At 38.5% G+C, this 24,598-nt stretch overlaps 1 protein-coding gene across 1 annotated transcript in view; it reads right to left on the reverse strand.

The window, feature by feature from the left end:
* CFTR (CF transmembrane conductance regulator) overlaps nucleotides 1-24,598 on the reverse strand; it is an 87,092-nt gene that overhangs the window by 49,417 nt on the left and 13,077 nt on the right. The window contains exons 4-13 of the mRNA XM_057390465.1: nucleotides 24,240-24,350; nucleotides 21,306-21,417; nucleotides 16,372-16,587; nucleotides 15,375-15,464; nucleotides 13,871-14,034; nucleotides 13,251-13,376; nucleotides 9,452-9,698; nucleotides 7,068-7,160; nucleotides 6,360-6,542; nucleotides 3,578-3,769 (exon numbers count right to left, since the gene is read on the reverse strand). Of these exons, the coding sequence (XP_057246448.1) occupies nucleotides 3,578-3,769; nucleotides 6,360-6,542; nucleotides 7,068-7,160; nucleotides 9,452-9,698; nucleotides 13,251-13,376; nucleotides 13,871-14,034; nucleotides 15,375-15,464; nucleotides 16,372-16,587; nucleotides 21,306-21,417; nucleotides 24,240-24,350 (1,534 nt within the window). The remainder of the gene's footprint in view (nucleotides 1-3,577; nucleotides 3,770-6,359; nucleotides 6,543-7,067; nucleotides 7,161-9,451; nucleotides 9,699-13,250; nucleotides 13,377-13,870; nucleotides 14,035-15,374; nucleotides 15,465-16,371; nucleotides 16,588-21,305; nucleotides 21,418-24,239; nucleotides 24,351-24,598) is intronic.

Here is a 24,598-nt window from a genome sequence, read left to right on the forward strand (position 1 = left end):
AATTACATGAAGACCTGAGCTACTTCCCTCACTGAACCTTCAACACACAACTGTGTTTCATTACAGATGGTTTCAACAACTCAGATCTCATACATTCAGAGCGTGTTGCACTGTGCTGTCCCTTGCCCTTGCTATCCCCATGTGCCAGGGAATGTGACAGAGCAGAGCTGTGAGGACCAAGGACAATGAATGAAACGTTTGACACCATGTTTTTGTCCCATGTGTCATCAAGTGGGGCTACACTCCAAGAAGCACCATGAAAACACTCCCCATGAAAATACTCCCCACGCACAGCCTCACGAAGCAGCACCCACTGTACCACAGCTCCTGCACCTGCCCATCAGTCACACCCCGTGCCAGGGGCRTTGGGTGACACAACAGCCACGCTCTGCATGACAAAAAAGGATCCTGAGAGACATGTACACACTAATTAAGCCTGTCAACTCAGGCACGGACTGACATCCTAGTGCAGTGTGCCCTACACAAACATGCTTTGTCAAACTATCTTGGCATAATATTTATGATGCATGGAGATCAATACATCATAGCAATTTTTAATCTTCATCTTCTGTTTCACAGAACAATATGAATATATGTAATGGCACAGGAGGGTAGGTGAATTGCATCAAGGGAMCTAGAGTAAGAGGCTGAAGGGAGAAATCTCCTAAGAGAGTTAAGGAAATATAAATGTAGCTACCTGGACTACTTGGACTAAAAAATGGCCCATTTCAGCACTCTAAATTGCTGTAAACTTATTTAAGCTTATAAAAGAAAATACTCTTGCTGCTCAAAATTCCTCTGCTTTGCAGTGATATTTTTTGTGATTAATCAAAACTGACTGGAGAAGAAATCATCTTTTAGCCTTCCTTTTGGTAGTTCCATACAGAAATAGAACAAAATTTAAAGCTGTGAAATCATAAAAATAATTCTAAAAATTCTTCCATTCAAGAAAAACCTACCAAAGCCAATCTGGTGTGCAGGTAATAGCTAACATAACCAGATCTGCCATTCTCTATGACTTTACAGAATAAAAATCTAACATAAAACACATTCTCATTTCTTAATAAAGATCTGATTTTGCATACAGGGAAACTTCTATTCTTGGACACATAAAAATATGGAAAACCTCAGAAAATATTTACTTACACTTTCCACCTTTGGTAATTACTTAGAGATAAATTTACCTACTTAGTAACTCTTAGGAGGCTCCAAGTTATAACTCCTTGGTGTAAATTAACTACATACCAATAAAAAAGTCAGGCAGGAGAACGCAGCACTGACTTTTGCAAAAATTCTCATGCACCCCAAATTATTCAAGCTATACTTCTGTAATGCCATTTGCATCTCCAGACACCTGCACAAAGTACAGAGGACCTCGTGTGATATCAGCTGGCTTCAGCAAACTGCTCTGCTGCAGACAAGAACAGGGTACTCACGGTGTGTCTGGAAACCTCAAACCCTYGTAAATGGTATGACGTGACCCACACAGAGTGACCTACGGTGTTTTATTTGCACTAATGAAGAAGAAGGGGAAAAGACATCAAATTTAGGAGTTGGATTAGACCTTCAGTTTGCTTCCTCAATAGGCTGATGGTGAAATGACACAGCAAAAGGGGCATTTCACAGGTATTTTTGCCTTACTAACACGTCTGTTTACCCACTGGGTCAAAGAAGTTGGCGTATTCCAAAAACATTTTGGTGAGTATGGAGCTTGGAAATAAATCCCRCTTAGCCATTGTTAAGAGCTCCATGTTAACTGACTTCAGGAATGCACCCAATAAGGAAATAAACTCTCTTTATCACCAGTCCTTGGTTTCTGGAGGGCTCCACGGAAGAGCTAGACTCAGCAGGCCTGCTCCCAGGTGGAATATAGAAGTACCTAGGAAGGTTGCAGAGAAATGGGCAGAGTGAACTTATTTAGATGAAAAACTCTGGTTTCTCCTTTATGAAGAGCAAGAACAAACACATACAGACAACATTGCAATGCAAAGTACTAATTCTTGTCATAATAAACCCCTAAAAGGTCACACTGGGGAATAAACAGGGAATTAATATTTGAAATCCATAGTTCAATCTGCCATACTGAGTCTTGTTTGGTAACTAATACATGAAAGCTGACAAGACAAGAAAGTATAGTAATAGCAATAAGGTAATGCATTTGGCTTCCTTCCAGATTATTCCACCTTCTCCTCAGCCCAATTTATTCAGTCCAGAAGAAAAAACACCTTATAAGTATCAAACTCAGTCTCAAATAATGAGCCCTGCTAGGATGTGAAGCGTATCATTCTGCACAGAGCTGCACCGAGGCAGATCAAAGCTGGCTTGATTGAGCCAGTTTGAAGAACAAAGGAGTTGCAGCCGCCGGGACACGGAGCCACCCAMAACACTGAGACACCGAACTGTCCCACCAGCACGGAGACACTGAGTCACCATCAATCACCTGCTGCTCTAGGAAGGGCCTGGCTTGGGAAACCTCCTCAAGTGAGGGCAGATTGGAACTGCTGAGGCCAGTTCTTGGAGCTTTGGCATTAACTGCAACTTTCACAACTGGGGTTAAGGACAACTCTTCAGCAAGCCTGACAGAGAAATTGTTAATTCTCCTGTCTTCAGGAGCTTCCAAAGAAATTTCCAGCAAACCAAATCAAAAATCCAAATATAAGCTGAAATGCCCAGACACATATATGAAAATATTACTTCATTGTTTAACTATAGCCTGCTCTGAGATAAAATGCAGTAGCCTTATTTTTAAACAGACTGGCTATAGCTTCTTGCATGACTGGTGCTAAGGGAAAATGTGTTTCACTGTGTCRTTTAAAGAAATATCCTGTTCAGTATAGTTAAATATTTACTGTTTTTATTTGTATATTACAGACAAAATCTTAAAGCACAGCAGTTAGTTTGCAAAGGTCTCAAATGCTGGCTCCTTTTGTTCCTTGCCACAAGAAAAATATCTTTGCCTATACTACCCTCTGTCAACATCAAACACATACAAGGACATTTTAACGTGATTGTACTCATTGTGGACTACATGTCACATAAGGATTGACCCTGCAATAATATCCAGACTAAGAACTTTTGGTGTGTACACAGAAAAAAAAGAAGAAACTTTAGACAAGATTGTCCACTAAATAATTCTGCCACAAAGTTCCAATTATCCCTGGAAGCACAAAAGAAAGGTGAAAAACAGGTTAATTTCCAAGACTGTAAGGAAAAGCTTCTTTATGGGGAAGAAATGTGACAAACAAATGGTAGGTATAACATATTTTCACATGATTTCTTAAACATCATTGTGTTTACTCATGTTTTTAAYTATCAAGGAAGGCTGAGAAGGCAAACACCATATAATATCTGAACCAGCTTACTCAGCTTCTGTTGTGTAAACTACCAGAGCTCTCAATGTCAGTGGATCTCCCAAACAGCTGGCAACAAGCTGATTTGTAAGTTCACAAAATTGGGATGCCAGGCTGAGCTCCTCGAACCTCAGAAATTTCTCACTTAAAGCCCCATTCCCTGACCTTCCCTTTGGGGTTTTTCATTTGGATGGGGTGATAGGTCTTAAAAGTCCTAAAAGACTGACCTCTTCTAGTTGACAGGCTTTGATGACACTCTTGTACCGGTATTCATCATAGGATACACCAAAGATAATGTTTTCTTTTATTGTTCCAGGCATGATCCAGGACACTTGAGGTGAAAAGGATATCCTTCCACTGTGTTTAATTTTACCCTGAGAAGGCTCCAATTCTCCCATTATCAACATCAGAAGAGAAGTCTGAAAAAACATTGACACTTGATTAATATATCAGAGATCTGTACAACAGTAAGAATAAGAAATAAGAAATGTTGAACTAAGTGAGAGTCACCCTGCTAAGTCACTTAAAAGGCATATCTGTCTTGTCAAGAGTGTCCCTATAAGGACTGATTTAGTGCAAACTGCAGTTAGYGGAGATTTTCATGATCAGTGTGATTCTGAAAGGCCTCTATTATGAGAGAAACTTAATTCAATCAATTATAAAAATTGTGTAAGATATCTTGTAAAAAAGGCATGCTGCTGCAAAGGAATGTCATTTTAGTGACACTTTCAATAATTTTACAAGGTAAAAACCTATCTGTGAGGCACATACAGACATAAGATACTGGTATTTATGGAGAATGTTTGATTTTTCACATTATCTGTGACTATTTTGTTAGTTCTTCATACAACATAATTCATGTTTATAATTTTGCTAGTGTTCATGAGTATTATCTGCATTGCCTTGAAAAATGCAACTTCTTTGTGTAAGTATATACAATTGCTCAGTCTGAATTTTCCTCTGTAACTGTTCACTCATTTACGTGAATGCATGACCTAAGTGTATTTACTATTTCTCTTCATAAAAGAATTGATTGCAACTTCAGCACTGACATGTTATAATTTCAAAGTTAATCAGTAGCTTGTRGTAACCTTGTCACACATCACTGGCTACTAGATCAAAGAATAGAATTGAGAAATACACGGAAAAATATGTTACACAGCCATTGCAGTGGTGTTGTTATCACTAATAAACAGTCAACAAAGTTGGGACGTAACAGCCAAAGATCTAAAAAATTTGTCTAAGTCACAGTTTCATGCTGTCAAGCCCAGAGATCTTTTTGCAAGTTATACAATATATTGGGGAGTCACATGAGATTTCTTCCATTATACCAGAATCTGACTTTTCCAAAGTGCTGAGTAAGAAGTTTCCAATCTTGCAAAGGACAGCCACTTGGTCTGTTTTGTACACTGGATGTTAAACTACTGGATCTTGTGCCAAAATTGTTCACAAATTCAAAAACAAAACAAAACCAAAACAATACTGAAGCAGTATTAAAGAGCTGATGTCACGCTGCATATCTGTAATAGATAAAATAGTTGTGCAGCTGTTTCACAGGCCTTACAATTCCTGGAATATACAGTAACAGCCTCAAGCAATATGAAGGAACCCTTACATTAAGAAGGTGTAAGGGAAGGGCAGTATTTTTGGGGAGGGGTGGGGGGGTGGGAGGCAAACCTTATTTTTTACAGCTTTTTCAGATAAGGCTTTTATTTTTATTGCCTTGAAAAATGCAAATTTGTTGTATGTATATTCCGACATAAACTGCTCAGTGTAATCTAAATTTTCCTTAATTTCCTATGTAGCAGAATAAAGGGGATATACATACAACCCTCAGCATTTTTTAGCTGACATTTCTATATAACAATAACCAGCATTAGCAATAGCCATATATACTATTTTATTAATTCAAAAGWATCACAGTAAAATGCACCTTAACACATTACCTTGAGGACAATCTCATGTTCTGACTCCCTTGCTCTTTCTTATGGGGATCATTACTTAAAAATAAGAAGCCTTGATCATATTGAAATTGATGGGTTCTTTGTCATTGACTCCAACAGACCAAAGATTTTACCCCRTGCAAGTAAAAGAAATCACAAAATTTTCACTTATATTTTGTTAAACAAGGAGAAGCATAATGAACATTTAACTTTCACATCTCCTCAAAAACCCAGTGAAGATGAAAGACTCATCTAACTACTTGCTCCTCAAATTGAGTAACACAACTCAATACATTTTATATTAATGAAGTTAATTGGATGTGTCATCTGAAAACTAAATTCATTGATAATATTATGGGGTAATAAAATGATAATTTGAAATGGTGATTAATCTAAACAACAATTTTCCACAGAAAATCAGCAATTTCAGCAGCACCTCCCCAGGCTTTCCCATGGGTGTCAGGGAGCTTGAGTGAGGCACAGTAGGAACTGGAGCTAAGTGATCAGGTACACCACATGTCTGGGACACACACTGGCTAAATTCCTGTCAGGCTCATCAGGTTACTACCCATCTTGTATTCAAATTTTTCCTTAAAATGTTAGCAAGGAATGGGACAAAAAAGCTTTCTAGTACTGAACCCCCTGAATATCTGTGTCATATTCTTCGTTTTTTTTAAAGGCAGAGAGATTCTCACCATGAGCCTTAACTTTAGGTTTCAGTCTGCACTACTCCTGTAAAATTTCCTTTTACTTCCAATGGGACATGGAAGTCATGAAACTTGCATCTTGTCATGAAACTGTTATTTCTTTCTATTTCTCTATCTTTCTATTACACAAAAAAATTCAGCAAACTCTGACTCATATTGGCCACAGAGTGGCCAATTTCAAGCAACTATTTTAGTGAAACTTGCAGTTTCTCCATACCCTTTCCTGCAGCCATCATTTCTGCAACAAGCACAGGATGGCAAGAGTACAGTAACAATAGAGGTAAGAATACAGGTAACAACACAACATTTTTCCCTTATAATTATTAGGACTCTCGTTGAAACAGTAGAAATAGAAATACCTTGCCTGCTCCAGTAGATCCAGAAACAGCTAATAGCTGCCCCTTCTCAATCTTGAAATTTATATCTTGAAGAACAGGAGAGGCATGAAGTGGAAAATTACTGAAGAAGAGATTGCTTTCAGTGCTAGGAGGTTTGCTGTTGTTGTTTTCCTGGTTTGCTTTAACAAACAGCTCTCCAATTCCCTGAAACATACATGGATATGTATTAGATGTGCATAAAAAATAAATAAAACATGCATATGCAGAGATGTATATCATATTATGGACTTATGAAAACATATGAACTTACTTTTCTCATGTTACTTTGCATATCAATAAAATACTCATATTCCTAAATATACATTTTTTTAGATGTATGTATTGAACTTGCAACTAAATTTGTGGACACAAACAAAATTTGCTTATTTTAGAACTGTTTCCCAATGTTTATACATGCCACAGCCTGATCCTGTCTTCAGGATAGCTTAAATCAGTAATAACTACTTATTACAGGCCTTAACACTTGTTAGAGGTCTTCTTCCAAAGTTTTTCAACTGGGGATAATTTGATCTCATGCATTAATTACTTACTCAGTATTCCTTACCTGCTGAGAGCTGAAGCTAGTTAAAATGAAGGAGTGTAGGCTGCTCTTTTTAGAGAACATAATGGAAAATACTTTAAAAAAAGATACTCTCCTTGTTTTAATACAGTTTGGGTGGAAGTACCAACCTCATCCCAAAAAGCTGTTACTTTGTCCACCTCTACCCCAGTGGTTGTTAGGTTGTACTCCAGGGCTTTATATTCTTTTTTCAGCAAAAAATCCTAGAAACACCATGAGAGAAGATGAAACAGTAAGGGACTAGGTCATATCACACAAAGCAGTACATATTTGCCTACATGGAGCACTAATATTTCTGGTGGTACTTTTGCATTTTAGTGCTTTCAGCAAGAGACATAAATATAACTTATATGTCATCTTTTGCATGTGGAAGGAAATATTTTTGAAACTACCAATTCTTTCATTGTTAGTGAAAACAGAGCCATAAAGGTATTTGGTTGTGATTTAGAAAGAATGMCAAAACTTGACACTTGTATTGCTTTTGGGACTTGTACCATAYGAGACCATCTCTCTGAGCTTCACCCTTTTCAAACAAAGCTTTGGTTTTGGAGTAAGATGTAGAAGGTTGCACTCTGGTAAACAGTGAAACAAAGCATCTACATGCTCCTTTCTCCTGTTCCAAAAGTGCAAGAGTTTAAAAGAGTCGGAATGATCTCTCTACCAACAAAAATAAGAGGCAGATAATGATCCTGGCAAGTGCAGCACTGATTACTGTAGTGTAATTTCAAAAGACACAAGTCAGCACCCTGGTGCACCTTTCGCCTTCTGGGATAGCATCAGGAAATAAAAGTAAGCCTGTGCTAATGCAGGGAAAACAGCATCCCTATTCTATTATTTTGTTAAGTTTATATRATATGCAAGTATCATCTCCTCCAAATTAGTAACTTTTTTAATTATGTGGAAGCAAATACATGGGCAATACAATGGAAAAACTAAGCAGACTTGTGAGAAAATCTGTTCGCTACTTTATTCTTGCAGATTTTCCTAGTAGAACAAGGAGAAGGGAAAAAACAGATGATTGAAAGGGCCACAAACTGAAAAACTGGAAAGCAAAATATGCATGGTTTATGGGGAAAAAAAAAGAAATTATATCTATGCTTTCATAAAAAAAGGAGTCATCCAGTGGAGTTCCTGAATAAGTGATAGTCAGAGAGAATACACTGTGAAATATCATGGTCTAGAAAACATGTGAAAATACAATAACCCAAGGGATATACCTGGCCCAGTCAACTCCCTAAACTGATAAGGAAATTAAATCAGAGAAGTGCATGAATGGTTTATTATTTGTTTCTTAAGACTAGTGAAGGGCTTTGGTGTTCTGGGATTCTGTCCACTCTATGGGGACTATACTGAACCTGCCACAAAGAGATGATTATTTATGGATTCTGGAGGACTCATTTGCTAAAATCCCCAAAGCGTTTGGTGAAGTTAGGGCAACGGTGTGGCAGCTGGGCTTGCCAATACTATGACAGGGCATTGGACACACTGCCAGGAAATAGAAGAGACAGGATACTTCCATTAATGCCTAGAGAATCTGAGAGCACAAGAAAAGTCTATTATGACACCTTACAAGCCTTCTGAATGTCAAATAGAAAGGTTTATGGCTGGATCTTTTAAGTTTCCTGCCCAGCTGAAAAATCATAAAAATCCTACACCTACTTCTTATTCCATACTAGACTTTTGATTGATATCTGATTCAGATATCTGATTGAGATATTTAAGTTCTGTATTAGTTATTTTTATCACACTAAAAATAATAAAATCTATGTTCTACAAAAAAAAAACCAAACCCACGTCTATAAATACATAATGAAAAAGGCATTCGATTTCACCCCAAWATAGTGTAAGAATTCTTTTCCTGGGAAGTAATTTCAGAACAGCAGATTAAAAAAAGACAGACTTAATGAGAATTCACCCTGATATGACTCTGCAGATAAGCCTCATGCTGKTACATGAGCAACTGATCTCAGTAGGTAAGGTGGATAATAATTATTTGACTGGTACCTCAATTATATTTGGTACTCATAATGAATGAGATGCACATTTGCATAAGATGCAGTCTCCTGCTGTTCTTGCCACTAATACCTAGAAAAACAGAAGAACTGAGACTGCAACTCCTGGAAGTTATATAAAATATCTACTATAGAAAATATGCTATATAAAACATGTACTAATTTTGAACTTCCTTTTCTGTAGGAAAAACATCTCTTATGCATCACTACTCATGATTTTATTAAATTCTGTGTTCTTCAATGAGAATAACTAACTAAATGCCACTGTTTCAAAAAAAAAAAAAAAAAAAAGGCTTCTGTGGTTATCCTGCCTGGGCAACAATATCAAGATTTACAATGACATTTCATGGTGTTTAGTCAAAGCAACATATATTCAAAAAGTCTGCATAAATGCTGTGTGCTTTTGTTGATCAGCTGACAAGATAACATGATATAAAGAATTAGCTTACGTACTTGGGAAGATTTCAGTCTAGGTACCCTACCTGTATTTTGTTTATTGCTCCAATAGAGTCATACCAGGTCTGCACAGCGCCAGGAAACTGCCTGGTCACTGTCATTCGAAGAACAATGCAGAAGGAAATGGTGGTAAATATTTTTCGGAGAATAATTCCTTTAATCAAAGCATACGGAAGCACGGCTAAAAACACCACAAAGAAGCCCGAAAAGAAGAAGGCTGAGCTGTTGAAATATCTCATATAAGCAGCTTTTCGGGTAAGCTTCAGTTCAGTTCTGTTAAAAAAAAAGTGCAAATAATTAATGTATGATTTTCACAGTTTTGGATGGAACTGTTGGTATAACAATTAACTCAGAGGCTCACTCATCCCTCTTATTTTCTAGAATTGCAGTTACAAAGTAACCACTTCAGATCCTAAAAAATCATTAGCATCAAATTTTCACATCAATGTTCAGAGATGTGAKATAAAATAACAATAATCTGTCATGATTTAGATACTGAATAAACGAAAAGCCTCTACAATCCCTGGCACAACCAGCCTTAAGCATCTAACACTGCCATATATGATGCACTCCCAGAAGCACACTCATCTGGTCATTTAGATACATAACTCCCCTAGAAAAATGATGCTTTGAAATGCCAGGTTTGCTATATGTGATCATAAAAACCTTACAATAGACAATTTGAGTATGAGTCCATCTTCTTTTACATGGCAACCTATTGGCAGCCATGAATTAAGGCGTCATTTAACCTCAGTTTGAAGAGGTGAAAGGCAGGGACTCTGCTCTTCACCCTCCTTTCTCCACAGAGGCTCAGTCCATGGAGTAGCTTACCCACTCCTGTGCAGTCAGGAATGGAATTGGTGATTACTCTGAGCTGCTTCCACAAAGTCTATGCATCTCATAGCAAGCTATTAAATAAAAAGGATAACTAATCCATGGGATATAAATAATTTTCTGAGTTGATAGCTCTAACTCACAGTGCTGAAGATTTATATTGACTGCTCTCATGATGACCCTGTTCACATCCCCCAGGTGCCCTGCAGCTCAGTTTTGCCTGGACAGAAGCACCTCTGCTGCAGTGACAGAGCTGTGGCTTTCCTGCAAGAGCAATTAACTGGGGCTAGGGATGGAGCTAGATCCCAAGATGCCCATTCCCTGGGTGAGTGCACCATTGGGCATGGTGCAGAAGTTTGCAGTCACATTGTTGATGGCAATACCTGGTGTTGCAAGGCTGAGCACCACAACCTTTATGTGTCTTCTCACATTGAGCCAGTGTTTGCATCCGGAGTTCATCCCCACTGGTGCTGTGTGAAACTCCCTTTCAGCTCCACACCACACACGCATGAGACTTCCACATGCACCCAGCATTTTATCAACTTTTTTCAAATCTTACCAACTTTTCTTATCTACATTTTTTCAGCCAAAGAGATCTTGAAAATCCCTGACAGAAAACCTGAGCTCAGTCTGTTTTGAAGAGGGACCTAGCATTTCTCACTAAGTCTATATTTCACAAGAGAAGCCTGAATAAAGGAGCCAGACATAAAAGTCACCACCATGATGGAGCCACTGCCTGGGAGAAAGGGCCTTGTAAAACCCTCCAGAGGTTTTGTGAAACTGCGAGTGGCAGCATCAAATAGTAATAACACAGTTTTTGGGATCTGGCGCTCATCCAGTCCCACAAAGATGTCTGGCTAGAAGCCAGCAAAAAGCCCCAGGGCTGAAGACCACAGCCCTACTCCAAAGAGGGAGAATGAAAGCACTAATCCTTTTCAAAATGTTCCCAAGTACCAGCCACAAACTGATGCAGCCGCAAGCAAAAGTTTTCCAGAGRTGGTTCTGTCTGTGATACAGACTTGAAAGCTCTGTAGATTACACACCCACTTGGGACAGGTCTTGCTGATTCAATATGGGTAATTTGAAAGATATATAAGGACCCTACAAGCCTTGTGCATATAGAGAGTGCAGTGTATGCCTGTTTTTGGAGCGATGCTGCAGGAACCAGTACTGCTAYATAAACTTGAGATCTTTCACTTTATACAAAGTTGTGTCTCTGCTGGCAAAGTACAGACCCTTCCAGCCTTCCCCTTCTCCAGTGCTATGCTACGGTTTGACCTGTTGGGTGACTCAAAAAAATACAGAAGAATCATAGAATTATAGCATAGTTTGGGTTTGAMGGGACCTTCAAGATCATTTGGTTCCAACCCTCTGGCAGTAAGCAGGGACACCCCCACTGCACCAGGTTGCTCCAAGCCCCATCCAGCCTGGCCTTGAACACTTCCAGGGATGGGGCATCCACAGCCTCTCTGTTCCAGCGCCTCAACACCCTCACAGGGAAGAATTGCTTCATRATATCTAATCTAAATCTACCCTCCTTTAATTCAAAGCCATTCCCCCTTGTCCTACCATCATGTACTCTTGCAAAACATCTCTCTACTGATTTCTTGTAGACTTCCTTCAGGTACTGAAAGACCACAATAAGATTTTCCCAGAACCATCTCTTCTCTAGGCTGAATAATCCCAATTAACTCAGCCTTTCTTCACAGGCCAGGTACTCTGATCTTGTACTATTGTTGGCATTCTTGTCTTTTAAAAAAAGACCATATACATAACAATAAAAATTAACTCCAGCACTACAAAATTTACTATATATTATTATAGAAAATAYAGATAATAAAATAACAGTCCAATTTACAGATTTCTGTGACCAGTTCGTCAACTACAATTTATTTAATTCATTTCTAGAGGATTTACTAGCATGATGTGGCCTCAGATTTCCTAAATGTGATGCATGTGACTAGTGACATCAGTGGAATCCTAAACTAGTTCCATCTTCAAGCTAGCACTCATTATCTAGATTCCGAGTGAGCTTTCTTTGATTGTTTATAGTAAATAATTACAAATTCTAATGGTAAAGAACACTTCACCTTCCCTGGATTGTCTTTCAGAAAGCAGCTGATCAAGAAAGTGTTTGTGGAGCAATATAATTTTATGCCTTTTATTTACATGATAATATGACATTTATATTTCTTTTATTTTCCCAATCACACACCTGGCACCGAATTTTATTTCTGTGTAAAGGACTAAACAAACACACGGGACACATGGGAGAGCTTTAATGCAGCGTCACCCATCAATCAATATGTCACTTCTCCTCCCTTTCCCCAGGACGCCTTGCTGGTAACAAAGACTTCCTTCTCACAGGTCTCAGCTAACTTTTACCTCCTTTCTCCTTCAGGTTTAGTAGTTACAGTTCAATCTTTATATTAACTGATGAGATAAGCATTCTAAAAGGCCATCTACCGACTATAAATGTTCATATAAATGTGAAGGATAGATACATGCATCTATGCTACTTTAACCCTCTCACAGATTGCATGCAAATTTTATAACCAGCTTTATTGCATTTCTCAGAAAATGGCTGTACAGGATTCATTTTGCTTCCTTCACCACAGAATAGGGACGTCTGTTAAGCCCTAAGTAACCGTCACAAAAGGGCTTTTTATTTTAAGATGAGGACAGGGTTGGCCAGAAACAAACACAGATCCCACAATTGTTTTACCTGCGCAAACTAACCACTGAAACATCATTATAACAAATGAGGAAGTAAATAAAAAAAAGAAAAAAAGTCTCACCTCCATAGTAAACTTGAAAAAAAAAATTGGGGAAAAAACCCAAGCTGCAGTGTGGGAATGCATGGTTAGTTTATTAAGGATTAATAGTTGTTGCTTTACTTCTTAACTAACATGACCACAGATGATGTCCATAGCCATCTGATTTTTTTTCTGAACACGTAATAGAATTTGTGTAACAAATGAGCACACTTACTCGCGGATGTTTTCAATCATTTTTTCCATTGCATCTTCCCAACAATAGGCTTTAACTGACTGTATATTTTCAATTATTTCTGACGTGATGACAAGTCTCTCATTGATCTTTCCTGCTCTCTTATTCCTACAAAGTGAAAAGGCAGTAGGTCAATCTTCATCTTTTTCATCCTGTAAACTTAGCTTATTAAACCATTTTATCTTATGAAAACAGTTTTCATATACGCCTCTGCTTAAAGTACTTACTTTAACAGAATTATTATGAAGAATGTAGAAGGAATTATTATAAATCTGATCATTGTTTTCAAAGCAGCAAATACAAACTCAAAAAATAATAAATCAAGTAACTAACAAGGAGTTTTAATTCTAAAAATCCTACATTTAATGCTAAATCTAATTTTAACACTATTTATTTCATGCTAGACTTTTCATTTTTTAAAATTTAGACACCTGCTTCCAAATAAGTAAAGTTTTGTCTGTAGTTTTTCCTAAACAGAAAGCACTCTTTGGACTCATATTATATAATGTCATAACCAGAGTCCCTCAATCAAATGGYAGAAATTTCTTAAAACCAATGTGTTTCAGGAAAATATATTGAAATATTTAAAACATTCTTGTCACCTGTATTTCATCATCATTTGTCCCAGCCAGGCTTGGAATAAGACCATGACTATTAGAAAAGCAAGTCCAGAAAATGCAGAAGCTTCTAACATATCCCAGAGCAATCCCATCAGCAGGGCCACTTGTAATGGTGCAATCCATACAAAATGAGCCAGAGCAAGACCCTATGGAAGGCCACAGTAGAAAAAAATAATTTATAGTTGTGCTCTAAAAACTACATGACAAGAAAGTAGTCATCAAAGTGACATTTTGAAAAATGTAATGAAGAATGGTACAAATATTTCCAGTAGAAAAACAAGTTTATGAAGGAGGACTTGTGATCCTGAGCACATAGCACTCTGGGTGCTAAATACGATGACAGTGCAGCAATACATTTACATTCCACACCTAAACTTTGATTTTTCTAAGGCAAAGTTCAATCTGCAACTGTCTCTTTGTTATGTATATGCATGAGGAAAAGTCACAGCTTTGTAAAAGTAAACTGAATTTGGCATCAGTGCTGGCTTTTTCAACCACTGTAATATGAGAAAAATACATGTAAGAATCTTCTGAGAGCGTGTTAATCTGATACAGAAGGCAAATATTACTGTGGTGAAGAGATGACTGTTGTATGAACACAACTAATTCAATGCAGATTGCCGCCCACTTCAGTCACATTCCTTCGCGTTCAGCTTTTTGCCTGAACCCCGTGATCAGGTGCACAGGGGTCTGTGTTAGTGCAGCTACCCTSCTGCAATGACAGACCACCTGACATTACTCTGTACAGTCATACAGCGCTTAAAGTAAATACACCCTACAGCTCCAGCCACCCGTATAGTCTCTCTCATCTGGCTTCATGGGAAGCAAATCTTACACTACYAATGGGCCAGTAACACACACATGAAGAACAGAATTTCATAGAGTTTCCAGGTCCTAAAGGCTTTAGCAGGGATTTACTGTAGTCTCTAAGAAAAGAGAAGTTTTTCAGGAGACTGTAAAATTTTCTAAGATGGATGGCTAAGGCTCCTAACACAGTCTTGCATCAACATCCCCTTTCAGTGGATTGGGTAAAAACAGCAACAGGAGGTTGAACCTCATCACTTGTTCAGTGGCAGGAATGGACTGGAACACCTCAGTAAAAAGGGACAGTGACCAGGAAGTGGGATGGAAGGATTCAACCAGCAAKGTCCGTCTCCTGTGAAACCAACCGTTTAATCCAGAGGTTTCCTGGCAGGTTCTCACTGAACAGCAGACAAACATGTTTTTATGATATAACTGTTTTTTAGGCTTCCTCTAGTAATCAGCATAGGAGACAAAGGATTTCATAAGCATGAGAATGAGCATTTCCATGACCATGTGCCAACACATTTTCTTAAGTTAACTAATGAGCATTTACTCTACAATGAGCACTGAGTGCAGTTCTTCATTTATGCTCCTTCCTTCCTTAATATCTGTCATGAACAGCTTGAAGGATTACATTTGTGTTTGATGGATCACCAAGTGAATTAAACAACTGATGACGCACCTCATCAAATTTGTTCAGATTGTTGGAAAGAAGACTGACCAATTGTCCAGTACTTATTTTATCTAGAACTCTGCTTGACAGTTTTAAGATCTGTAAAAGAAAACAAAACCATAGAAAAATTGTCATCTAAGTTATTTCCATTAAACAGAATAAATAAAGATAAAAATGAAAAGYAATGGTACAGCAGTATAAATAATAATCCACTTATCTGTTTATGCTATAAAGGAAGTCTCATTAAACTTGTTATTTATGTCATTTGAATTCAATATAGCCATTAAATTGCTTTAAAAATATTGATTTATTGACTTAGTCCTTGCTTTCTGCTGAATATTTTATGGATATAGATATATATGCAAATACAAGTTTTAATTAAGCATGCATGCTGTGGGCTGCTGTGCATCCTCAAAAATCTCCTACTGTTGTCCCTCTTGACAAATATTTGTGAAAGATGCTTTCACTGTGAGCTTTATACTAGAACAAGTAGCATGTTTGTTTAAATTAGCTGCTTTGGGTATTGGTAAAACAAAGTAACTTTTTTAAACTTTGTATTTTTGAACACGTGATGGATCAATATCTGTTGATTCGTCATGCTCTAGAGATGTCACATAGTATCACTCAAACTCAAGCCCTTCAATGTTACATTTTTTTTTAAATCTTCCCCTCTGATTCTCTTTTGAAGATATTCTTTAGCCACCAGCATGTTATTCTACCTTTGCAGTRCACATTTTTAACAGAAGCTCAATGGTAGAACCATTAAGTAATCTCACTACATATCCAGCAAATCTGAACTCACAGAGGCTAATTTCAGTTGAACAGCTCTAGACAGGTATTTGATTCTTTGAACTGGGAAATGGAGAGCTGTCAGAATCTGTTAGCCACATTATCTTCTGTGTACTTCGTGTAYCTTGACAAAACTATCAATCTCTCAACAAACTAGCCTACAAGTTACATAGGCTACAGACAGAGGCTTGGCTTAGAGTGTAAATGAAGCCATTACCTTCTTATAAATCAAGCTAAACATAGCTATCCTCATTTGCATTCCAATATGATGAAGACCAAATATAGCAGGGTGTATAAGCAGTGTTCTCACAAAGAAGAGAAGGCACAAGCCAATGCCCAGGTAGTAGGCTATGGATCTTTCATTAGAGTTGTCCGGATCATAGGAAGCTATTATTCTGCCCAGCAGTAGGGGTTGCACAGATTTGGTGACTTCCTGCAGACAGAAACAAGAAAAATAATTCTGGTCAGCAGTTTGCTAATTTTTTTCAAAATGACATTTAAAGTTTATATCTTAAATGAGGAAGTCAGGCCTGTTTGCTGTGCAAACCACAGAAAATTGCAGTAATTGCACAGGAGGACAGACAACTATTGCTGTATGTGATGCTCCTGCAACTCCACCAAAGTAAATTAGCTCATAAGTTTTCATTTTCTACAAATGTGACAACTGAGATTAGCTTCACATTTACTTTACAGAGTTGTGATGGATTAGCCATATCGTATGACTGAATCCAGTTTATCGAGCTGGATCTCTGTTATGGTCCCTAAGAACAGTTCTCCCTGCAYTTTACTGGACTTACAAGATGCAGGAAGCTTCAGAACTTCTGCAATGAACACCACCATTCTCACAAGATAGTGAGAATATAACTAAAACAAAAAGTAAATTGAATAGCAACAGAAGTATAAATAATTGGGTCATCCTACTCAACAGTTCTAGACATTGAATCCATTTTTGAAACAAAAGCAGGAGGAAAGAGAATAAATGGTAAGGARGCAATAAAAGTCCCAGAAACAAAAGAGTCCCTCTTGCATTGGAAGTCCCAGCACCTCCCACCTCAGGATGAGCAGCATGGCAGAAATTCAGGATCGGAGAAGAGAAAGAGGTAAGGTTCAACTACTAAACCACAAGGTATCCAACTGATTCGCTAAAGCCCTGACCTCACTTCAGTTTGCTACTACATTTGTCCTCTGTCCCCTTTTCCATTGTAATTAAACCCCACAAGTGTTACTTCACCTTTGATAGGACAGAGAGGGAAATGAAAGKCATTCTCACACTTTCACTCCTCTAACCTCATCTTTTTCCATCTCTGCCTCTTGCCTCCTCTTTCCTTCCCCAGTCTTTCCCAAAGAAATACAAAATCACCTGTGTGCTGTGGTCTAACATTTTGCTTCATCTTCTGCATGAGCTTCAGAAGAATATGAAGTATGTATGTGCTCCTTTTCTTCACTGTTTTGTTCAGTTTAAAAATACATAGTGTTATGAACTTGTATGTATCTCCTTATCCTTGTTTCAGTTGTGTTGCAGCAGAAAGCATCTGATACTTCCAAAGTAACAAGACACCATTGAATTCTGTTTTATAGAGATGCGCTAAATTCTGCCAAAAAATTATTGGTACTGTCTTCCAGATTAAAACCACACAGACAACCACAGAGACTCAGAGAAGTAAGCTGGTAAAGTTCAGCTGTAATTAATGTCCTATTGTGATAAAMAGGTTGGGAAAATCCCCTTAAATTCTTTCCTTCTCCTTTGAGTGCTCTTACGAAAAAGCAATCCCAAGTACTTTTATAACCTATACTSTCGCCCCTTTTGAATGTCCCTGTTGGTGAAGCTGATACTCATCATTCACTTTTTCCACAGAAGAGGTAAAATATTACCTCTCAAATAGCATACCTGTGCTATGTGCTACATTTCCCAAATTAAACATCACTCTGCCCCAACACAAATGCTGTGAATCTGGGGSAGCTTTGACAAAGACTTCAGTGTTATTAGTAGGCAAAGGGAGGAGTGTTTATTAAAAAACACATGACCCAAGACAGCTGTGCTTGAACCATATGCATCCCAAAGCATCAAACCAAAACTCCCCAAAACTCACAAAACACAAAACATTCACCTCTCAAGGACAGTACAGCAATTTCMTATTCTTGGAGATCCCAAGATAAGCTTTTCTATATAGGCTTAAAATAGCAAGGGGTTTTTTGTGTGYTTACTTTTATTCAGAAAATTACATGCTTTGCTGATGTGTTTGTTGTGACTATAAAGGTATTGCATATATTCTGAGCTTGCTGGAAAAAATTATGATTTACAGTCTAGCATAGTGACTGGCAATAAGCCAAGTCATACACTATCTCATGGGGCATAAAAGTCCACTCGTTTACAATGGAGATTTATCAGCTTGCTTACCAAAGATATTATCTAGTCTACATAAAAATCAAAGCCGAACTACCTAGTTTTCCTTTCTCCTCTTGTAAACTTGAAATTACCCACTGATATGAATAAACCAATTAGAACAACCTACCTAAAAGAAAGAATGGAATTTGTACACCTAACAGAAAATTCAGTTTTTAAGTGTCATGTTTTGCCTTCTCCTGTACTTACTCCTCCCTCTGTATTCATCATAGGCTGCTGAGAAACTCATAAATGTTCTCCTCACAGAAATCTTAAGAAAGCAAAGATCTAAAGGAAAGTGAGATTATGACACAGGGTATTGTGCTAATCTGACCTGGTATAATTATTCTTACGCAACAGGGACTTTTATGTTAAATTTATCTCCCATATGTTCAAACACTCTCCATTTGAAGACAATAATGCACATCTCTTCTTTGGCATATGRCCAAGAAGTGCTTCCCTCCCTGCATCCTCACTCACACCCGTGACCCATATGTAAGAACTTCAGGAAATCCTCATTAGGGTCCTTTGGGATATGATACTAAAGYCACTTCCAAGTTAATGTTAGCAGCTGTTGCGCCTGGGTGGAAATCTAAATTTCATGGCGTTGAATATAAGACCCAMATACAAATAGAATCAAACTGATCCTCACAGCACCTAGTTGGTTAGCATGTATCAAGCTAAAAAGCAAGATTTTTCTTTCACCACCATAACACCTTTTCTTTACGTTGCAAGACTCATGTTCTGATAGGGTGTAGAATGGAAACTGTCTCAAACAGGAAGGGAGAAGATACATTAAGTGCAGTAACTCAATGTGCCCAACATAACTCTATTYATGAGGGGGAGTCACAGCACTCTAGGGGGCCAGAGCACAAGCGTCCACTCTACAATAATTTGATTASCTGCAGCACATCAGGGACAGGGGAGAGGCAGAAAAAAGGCCAGACCTAACGACAGCAAAGCTGTGATGCCAGTTGAAAGGACAACTACACAAACAGGAGGGATGTCAGCAGAGTTTAAACCACAGTGCAAGAAAGATGGCCATGAAAATGGCTCAGAGATTAGATAAGAGAAGAGCTAAAATGAAAATGAAGTTCAAAAGAACACACAACTTGGTTACACCTATGCCAGTACGGCACAACATCCTGTCCCCTTTCAAATTAATGGCAAAGCTCCCATTAATTTCCTTGCGCAAGGCCTGCAAAGAACAGCAGCAGCTTTAGGAGCCTTTTTTTTCTTTTTTTTTTTTAATTCCTCTTTCAATAAAATGAAGCAGCTTTCAATTAAATCAACACTAATGATAATAGAATCTGGAATTTAAACTAAGATTTAAGATTTCCGTGTTCATTGTGAAAGGTGCAGATTCATTTACTGTGTTTGATTGCAGACATCTGTGATTTCTTATGAAAGCTTTAAAAAAGAACAAAAACAAACAAACAAAGAATATGACCCAAAAATCCRGCAGTCTTGTTCTGTCCTCACCTGGTCTGAAACTGTACTCCATTTAAAAAGTCCACAAGAAGAAATCAACCCTGCACATCATGCCCACACACATTGCCTAAACTAAGGGTGAATATTATCCTCAAGACTGCCTGCAAAAGCCCTCAGACATCGCTTAACTTTTAACAGGAATGCATTAGTGCAAAGGCTCTGGCTGGCAGACTTTGCGGGAACAGCTATTACAGTGCATGGGAGGCTGTATTTGTAGAATCATTTTGTTGGTGGTGTTTTTTTTTTAATATAAACCTATCATGAATAAGGAATTACTGGCTTGGTGAATAAAAACGTTTAAAATTTAAAGGCAGTAATGAGATCACAGGAGCACGTAAAAGATATGATTGAATAGGGGTCCACAAATACTATATGCCATCCCAGAGAAGAGCTGAYGAAAACAGTGAAAGAGTAGAGAGAGAAGGGCTCTCATGCAGACCCATAAACAGCAAGAGGCTCTGTCTGAGGTTCTTAACTGCCCTATGAGGACAAAGATAATTCAGGGTCCAATACCTAAAGTGTATCCCCTGACACTACACTACCCCCTGCATCCAGCAAAGAATGGAAASTCTCCTTAGCTTTTTGCTGCCAATGYATTTATAGAAACTTTTTTTACATGTTTTTAAACTGCAGTGGCCAAATTTAGTTCCAGTTTGGCTTTAGCCCTTCTAATTTTCTCCCTACATAACCTCCAAACATCCTTTTAGTCCCAAATTGCCTGCCCCTCCTTGCATAGGTGATACACTCTCTTTTTTACTACTAAATAAGAGAAACTTATAAATAACAGATATATTTCATGCATATATTAGTTAACAGCAATTTTCAGATTTACAGTCTTGCTCACAGATACTTAGTGAGACAACATTAGCAATAAATTATTTTCACAGCTCCTAACCCTAGTGATAGGATTGTCAAACAAACAGGTGGCATTTGGTAAGTCAAGGTAATCCTACCTAACATGCTGGAAAGGTGATAAACGTAATCAGTTCAGGCTTTCACTTCAAGTTCCTGATCACACACTTGGGAGCACTAACAGCACTAATTAATTTAAMAACTCTTCATATGTATGTTTTAAATATATTCAGCCCTTACCAGTAAACCCTTTTTTTAATGAATGCCCCTGAGTATATCTCTGTATTTATCACCTTTGTAAGCAAGACACAGAGAAAAAAAAATCTATGACTATTTACAGTATTCTGTATTAATTTAGCAGTCCCTAAGACTTGGATCTATTTATGAAATACTAAAACCTTACTGAAGAGAAGAACAATTCTTACCCCTAGATATAATATTATTCCATAGAACATAAACTTCCAGAAAAAGCATCGTCGAAGAGCATTAATGAGTTTGGGTTTCGTCTTTGAAGTTGCCAGCTCTCTGTCCCATTCTCTGAAAAGGAACCAAAAAACAGAAMCATTAAGTTGCATGAGCAAATACATGGGTCTGTGGCTCTGACATACTTCAATTCACTCATGTATATCCAAGGAGATTTAGCTAAGGTGGCTAATGAAAGAAAGATTTGCAGAGACCACAAGGATGTGACCTTCACAGACATGATAGATCARTAGAAGTTCAAATCTAGTTCAGCCACATATTTGGTAGTTTTAAATACTTGGTCATACATCACCCCGCAGGGAATTATTTCATGAAAAGGTCACATTGTATGTTTTAAAGAAACCTGCTGTACTTAAAACCAAAGTACAATAATAGGCAAATAAATGTTTTGGAGCTTTTCCAGTCTGCAAAAAAAGAAAGCATCAACAAAGCATCAAAAATATGACTTTTCTACTGCACAGCACAATTTTTAACCTGTGCTGCTGGGGCAGTAACTTTCTGTTCAATAATAAATTGTACATCAGAAGCAGTGCTGTATAAGTTATTAGGAGAACTTAAGTTTCAGCAAAATTCAACTCATATATTAAAGCGTTCCTGAGAATTTCCTCAGCTATTTCCTCCATTTTTCAACAGAATATTAAATAACCAGAATATTTAATTTATAAACTACCAAAATGTATTAAGCATACCAATGCTCTCAATAAATTTCACCGGTTTGGAATACTTATGCCACACTGCAACTAAAATTGACTGGGTTGGTAAAACAGTGCAGACAGAAGCTGCCCTGGAACACCAATGAAAGCTACACCATCATTTGGGGGAGAGGAAATGGCTTTAGACAACTGTATTTTAAGAGTTAGTCACAAGTGCAGCACAATTTCTGTGGAATTAGAACCCACTGAAATAGGGTAAAAACAAATGGAAGCCTAAATGAGGAAAGTTAGAGTATGATATCTGCAGAAACAATTAGTCTGTCAACAGTGGTATCAAAGGAAATTAAGAATGTTATTTCATTGAAGGTAAAAAAAACCCCAAGGTTTTACAAGGTTATTCTGGAAGAAAGAACAGCAGAAAAAGGAAACTCATGGAAACATTGAGACTAGCCTCACTCATCAACCTGAAATTGTGCAGGATCTGCTGCTCCAGCTGAATCCCTACAAATCTATGGTGCCTAATGGGATTCATCCAAGAATCCTCAAAGAGCTGGCTGATCTCATCACGAAATCTCTCTCGATTTTTGAGTGGCCTTGGGAATCTGGAGTGGTCTCAGCTGATTGGAAGTTGGCAAATGCTGTCCCAGTCTTCAAGACGGGCAAGAAGGAGGACACCAGAAAATACAGGCGTGTCAGTCTCACTTCAGTGCCTGGTAAAGTCATAGAGAAGATTATTCTGGGARGTATTGAAAATCACCTGAAAGACCATGCAATCAATGGTCACAGCCAGCATGGCTTCATGACAGGAAAAAGTCCTGCTTTTCAAACCTGATTTCATTTTACAACAAGATAACCCACCCAGATCAAGGGAAGCCAGGAGATGCGATCYTTTTGGATTTCAGTAAAGCTTTTGATTCTCTTACTGCATCCTTCTGGACCAAGAGTCCATCCCCYGGGTGGATAAACTCGTGTGCTGGGYGAGCAGATGGCTCACAGGTCAGGCATGAGGGTTACGGTGAATCCAGACATCAGACTGGTGACCTGTCACTAGTGGGGCTCCACAGAGCTCCGTCCTCAGCCCTGTGCCCTTCAACATCTGCAGAAATGACTCAGACACAGGATGGGAAGGGCACTGAGCAAGTTTGCAMATGATACAAACCTGGGAGGAGCTGTTGACTCCTTCAGGGGTGGAGAGGCCCTGCACAGACCTCGACAAATTAGGGAACAGGACAATCACCAGTCATAGGAARTTCAACAAGGGATGGTGCTGGATTCTGTACCTGGAATGGGGAACCTTGGATGTACAGGCAGACTGGGGAATGAGATCTTGGAAAGCAGGGCTAGAGAAAGGGATCTGGGGGTCCTGGTGGATGGATCAGCAGTGCCCTGGCAGCCAGGAGGGCCAGCCCTGTCCTGGGGGCATCAGGCACAGCATCACCAGCCAGGCAGGGAGGGGATTGTCCCACTCTGCTCTGACCTGGGGTAGCCTCACCTCAAGTGCTGGGGGCAGTTTTGGGGGGCAAAATATAAGAAAGATACAAAACTGTTGGAGAGTGTCCAGAGGAGGGCAATAATGAGGGTGAAGGCCCTGAGGTGAAGCCGTGTGAGGAGCAGCTGAGGGCACTTGGTCTGCTCAGCCTGGAGGAGACTGAGGAGAGACCTCACTGCAGTTACAACTTCCTCAGGAGGGGAAGAGGAGAGACAGRCACTGATCTCTTCTGCGGTGACCAGTGACAGAACCTGAAGGAATGGCCTGAAGTTGTGTCGGAAGGTTTAGGTTGGATTTTAGAAACAGATTCTTCACCTAGAGGGTGGTTGGGCACTGGAACAGGCTGTCCAGGAAAGTGGTCACAGCACCAGCCTGACAGAGCTCAAGCAGCATTTGGAMAATGCTTTCAGGCACATGGYGTGCCTCTTGGGGATGTCCTGTTTAGGGCCAGGAGCTGGACTTGGTGATCCTTTTTAAGGATCCCTTGACAAGGGTCACTTTAACTCAGTATATTCTGTGATAYTGTGATCAATGGCAGATATCACAGCTACCTGTATACARTAATTTAGAGCATACAGGTGGTACRTCTGCACCAGGGATCCCAGTCAACTTCAAACTACAAATGTGGGCAACCAGCTTGTACCCAATGCTATTTAAACATTTCACCCAAATACTTTTTAAGGAAAACTRCAATGTGATTCCTTAAACAAATTTATTCCATTAATCTTTCATACCTTTCCAATTTTTCAGAAAGATTATCAGCAGAGTCTGAAGAAGGGACTTGATAAATATCTGAAAGCTCCAACCGTCGTCTGTAACCCTTGTTCAAAATTGGGGTTGTCCAGCTAAGCAAATATAAAAAAAGAGAAAAGGTCAGGAATAAAAAAAATTTCTAACATTAATTCTGGATTTGCTTTGTCTCACCCTGAGTATTTTGTCCACAGCAACCAAGTATGGCTATGTGCACATACTCTCACATACACAATATAGTGCAGCTTTGACTTATATTTGCAAAACTATGTTGATAAATATAATATTAAAAGAATAATTTTGAAACTCCTACATTTTATAAGTTTTGGGATGGAATCATGCC

Source organism: Malurus melanocephalus, unplaced genomic scaffold (assembly GCF_030028575.1).
Source record: "Malurus melanocephalus ecotype Western Australia unplaced genomic scaffold, MMel_1.1 scaffold_27, whole genome shotgun sequence".
Classification (NCBI taxonomy): domain Eukaryota; kingdom Metazoa; phylum Chordata; class Aves; order Passeriformes; family Maluridae; genus Malurus; species Malurus melanocephalus.